At 44.7% G+C, this 3,473-nt stretch overlaps 1 protein-coding gene across 1 annotated transcript in view; it reads left to right on the plus strand.

The window, feature by feature from the left end:
• LOC103615745 (amyloid beta A4 precursor protein-binding family A member 1) overlaps positions 1–1,017 on the plus strand; it is a gene marked incomplete at its 3' end in the record, with an annotated part of 24,394 nt that extends 23,377 nt beyond the window's left edge. Inside the window, exon 4 of the mRNA XM_008633822.2 lies at positions 845–1,017. Within this exon, the coding sequence (XP_008632044.2) occupies positions 845–1,017 (173 nt within the window). The remainder of the gene's footprint in view (positions 1–844) is intronic.
• Between the last annotated feature and the right edge of the window lie 2,456 nt (positions 1,018–3,473).

The raw sequence follows: 3,473 nt of genomic DNA on the forward strand, positions 1-3,473 counted from the left end.
CCTCCGCCCGGCATCCACCTGCTTGGGTGTGGGCACCTCCCCCACAGGCTGTGGGTGGATCTCTGCATCCCCCGTGGATCTGCATGGGCTGCAGGGGGACAGCCTGCTTCACCATGGTCCTCACCATGGCCTCCAGAGGAACCTCGGCTCCGGCACCTGGAGCACCTCCTCCCCCTCCTTCTCCACTAACCTTGGTGTTGCCATGTTGTTATCCTCACATGTTCTCACCTCCTCCTCTTCTCTGACTAGAAGAAAAACTGTGTGCCCTTTGTTTTGATTTTCTTCTTAAATATGTTATCACAGAGGTGTTACCATCATCTCTAATTGGCCCAGCCTTGGCCAGCGGCATGTCCATCTTCAGAGCCATCGGGGATTGGCTCTGCCGGACATGGTGGAAGCTTCTAGCAGCTTCTCACAGAAGCCACCTCTGTGCCCCCCCCCACTACCAAAAACCAGGCCATGCAAAACCAACACAGTATCATAATTGTAAAGCACTCTTGAGGAGATTCCACTGCCTGTTCAAAGTGCTGTGAGATCAGTTGAAGTATTCTTGTTCCTATGCAAGAACAAAACTAAAGAGCTTATTTTGCTCTAGAGTGAACCCTGCCATATAGGAGAATGATCTATTATTAGAAATTGAATTAGAAGTTAATTTCTGCTGGAGAGATGGTGAGGAGACATGCCCAGGGGTTTTGTATGCCTTGATTAAAAATACTGATTTTCATGCCATCATGCTAGAATGAAGTAGTTCAGAGGAATATTTACAGCTCTTAGGTACAGGCTCAAGTAGTTAGAATATTTTTTTGCCATGGTTTAATGTGATTTTTTCCCCCTGTATTTGTAGTTCCTGGACCTTGTGATCCTGAAGACTTGATTGATGGAATAATTTTTGCTGCCAATTACCTTGGCTCCACCCAAGTCCTTTCTGAAAAAACTCCCTCCAAGAATGTGAGAATGATGCAGGCACAGGAGGCTGTCAGCAGAATCAAGGTGAGAATGACTCTTCCTGTTTCTCAAGTTGGTGTTTTAAAGCTGCAGATGTGAACTTCTTGTACACGTAAGTCTTCTCATGTTGTGTTATTTGTGGTTTCAAAAATATTAAGTAACTAATCTTTCTTTTTGCAAGATAAACTGCTTATTTAATGCTGCTTTTGGAACCAGGGTGAAAGGAAAAAGTTCCAGATAATTCTAATTTGTACAGTACAACTTCTGCTCTATTCTGTTAGCCAAAAATCCATAATTGTCAAGGCAGGCTCAAAAGAAGAGACAAAGACATATGATTTAAAGGCTCTAGACAAGTAATAGCTCAAAGTGGCTGAGCTCTGCCTGATAGCCAGTTTTATTAGCTCTCCTGATAAAAAACCCAAGGGCAGTTATAGATATACTATGTACAAAATTTTGTCTACTTTGAACAGATACAAGCATAAACCTAACACCCCCCCATCCCCCCCCAATGACATGAAAAAATAGCAGGATAATGGACACAAAAAACCTGAACCTTAGCTAGGGTATGCACCTCTGATGCAGGCTCCCAGGATTGGTTCTTTGGGCCATACCCTGCCCAATCAATCAAATACTGCAGGGTACCCCAGGATATCCTAGAATCCAAGATATCCCATATGTGATATTCTCTCTGGTCGTAGACCATAACTGGAGGCAGAGGTCATGGTTACTGCTAGAAGGGATCTGGGTGAATAGATTTTAACAGGGAGACACGAACAACAGGTTCAATCTTGAGAGCACATGGAAGCTGCAGACAAAATGCACTTGAACTAACCTGAGCCACAATTCTATACAGGCCGAGATAATGGTAGTCTAAATTAGAAAATAAGCACACCAAATAAACATGTTCACCAGATAGTCTAACATAATCTCCAACTGCAATCTGGTGCTAGTCACCAATTTCTATCTGCATAGTCTTTGTAAGCAGCCTTTGCTTTTTCCAGCTGCTCTTGAAGAAGCAAATGTATATGCCAACTGCTCAAGGGAGACCACTCAAGGGAGTTCTCAGGGATGTAAAAGTCAGTTCTTCACTGGCCAAGGAGGGAGACATGGATGCTTAGCATAGAATTACCAAGAGAATTTATTCTCTTACTTTAGCTATGTGCACAGGGGTACCCCAACGTAATGTATAGAGGACCCTGATACAGAGGAAAGCAGGGTTTATATATGTTACAATACAGTTGTGTAGACCAATCAAATTACTCATGTTAAGGGGTGGGCTAACCAGTTACTATTGCTCGCATAATCAGTATGTACTTTTCTGATGCAGGACCAGTACATGCTTATCCTCTCCAGGTGGTGTGGATGTATGCATCAGTGCTGTGTTAATTTCCTTGGTTCTAAGCCAACATCCCATGCAGGTGTGTGTGTGGGGGTTTAAACTGGTCAACTGCAGTTCTGGCCATGATTTTATGCCTGGGGTTTTTTTTTGAAAGGTAAAACTTCTATTGTTTTATCGTGGGTATGGGGTGTTCTCAGCCAGTGAGAGCCAGTTTAGGTTGGGTCTTCAGGTCACATCAGCTCTGAAGTAAAAGCTCATAGTCTCAGGTAATGTTCGTACTTCTAAGGAAGTTGTATTGCAGTAAGCATCTTGCCTTTCACAGGGAAAACCCCCTGGACAGCCTTCAGAGTAGTGGGGTGGTCACGGGGATGAAAACCACATTGCACATAAAAAGGGGTCTGCTGCATGGAAGAGTGGACATTGCTGTCATAGAGAAATTCTGCCAATGGTAACAGACACCCAGTCATCCTGATGATAATTAATATAATAATGGAGATACTACTGCAGGATCTGGTTCACCCACTCCATCCGACTATTAGACTGTGGGTGATACAGGTAGGAAAGACAGAGTTGCACCCACAGCAGGCCCATAAGCTGTGTCCAGAACTGGGCCGGTAACTGGGCCCCTTGATCCATTACCATGCTATCTGGCAGGCCATGGCAGCAAAACAAATGCTGCAAAAACAAATACACAGTCTGAGGGTCTGTGGGCAGTTTCTTTAGTAGAACAAAAATAGCAGCCTTCATAAACAAGTCCTCCACCACAAAGACCTCTGCCCCTGAGACAGTCAAGTTTACATTAAAATCCTGTGGTGGGTTTGAGGAGGTATCTTTTCAGCTTTTTACCAGCTAGCGCTTGTGGTTCAATGCCTTAGAAAGCCTCGAGCAACCCAGAGAGGTAGCACGGGCAATCTAGCACTTTAGTAGCTCTAAAATCGGTAACTGTATCAGCTGCAAAGCAAATACCACCAGCAGAAGCGAAGAGGGAGAAATATAGCTCCCTGCTCGCTCAATTTCCTGCAGTTAGAAGCTTCCAAAAGAAACAGACAAGAGATCTTGGCAGAAAGGATAGCAGAGCCAAGAGAGGCGGGACCTCCCTTGATCGTCTCTTTTATTTGGAGAAGGGGAAAGGGGAGGACTGGGGGCAGACCCGGGGTGACCGGCCAATCAGACACTGCTAAAGAGTTTG

Source organism: Corvus brachyrhynchos, unplaced genomic scaffold (assembly GCF_000691975.1).
Source record: "Corvus brachyrhynchos isolate BGI_N302 unplaced genomic scaffold, ASM69197v1 scaffold645, whole genome shotgun sequence".
Taxonomy (NCBI): domain Eukaryota; kingdom Metazoa; phylum Chordata; class Aves; order Passeriformes; family Corvidae; genus Corvus; species Corvus brachyrhynchos.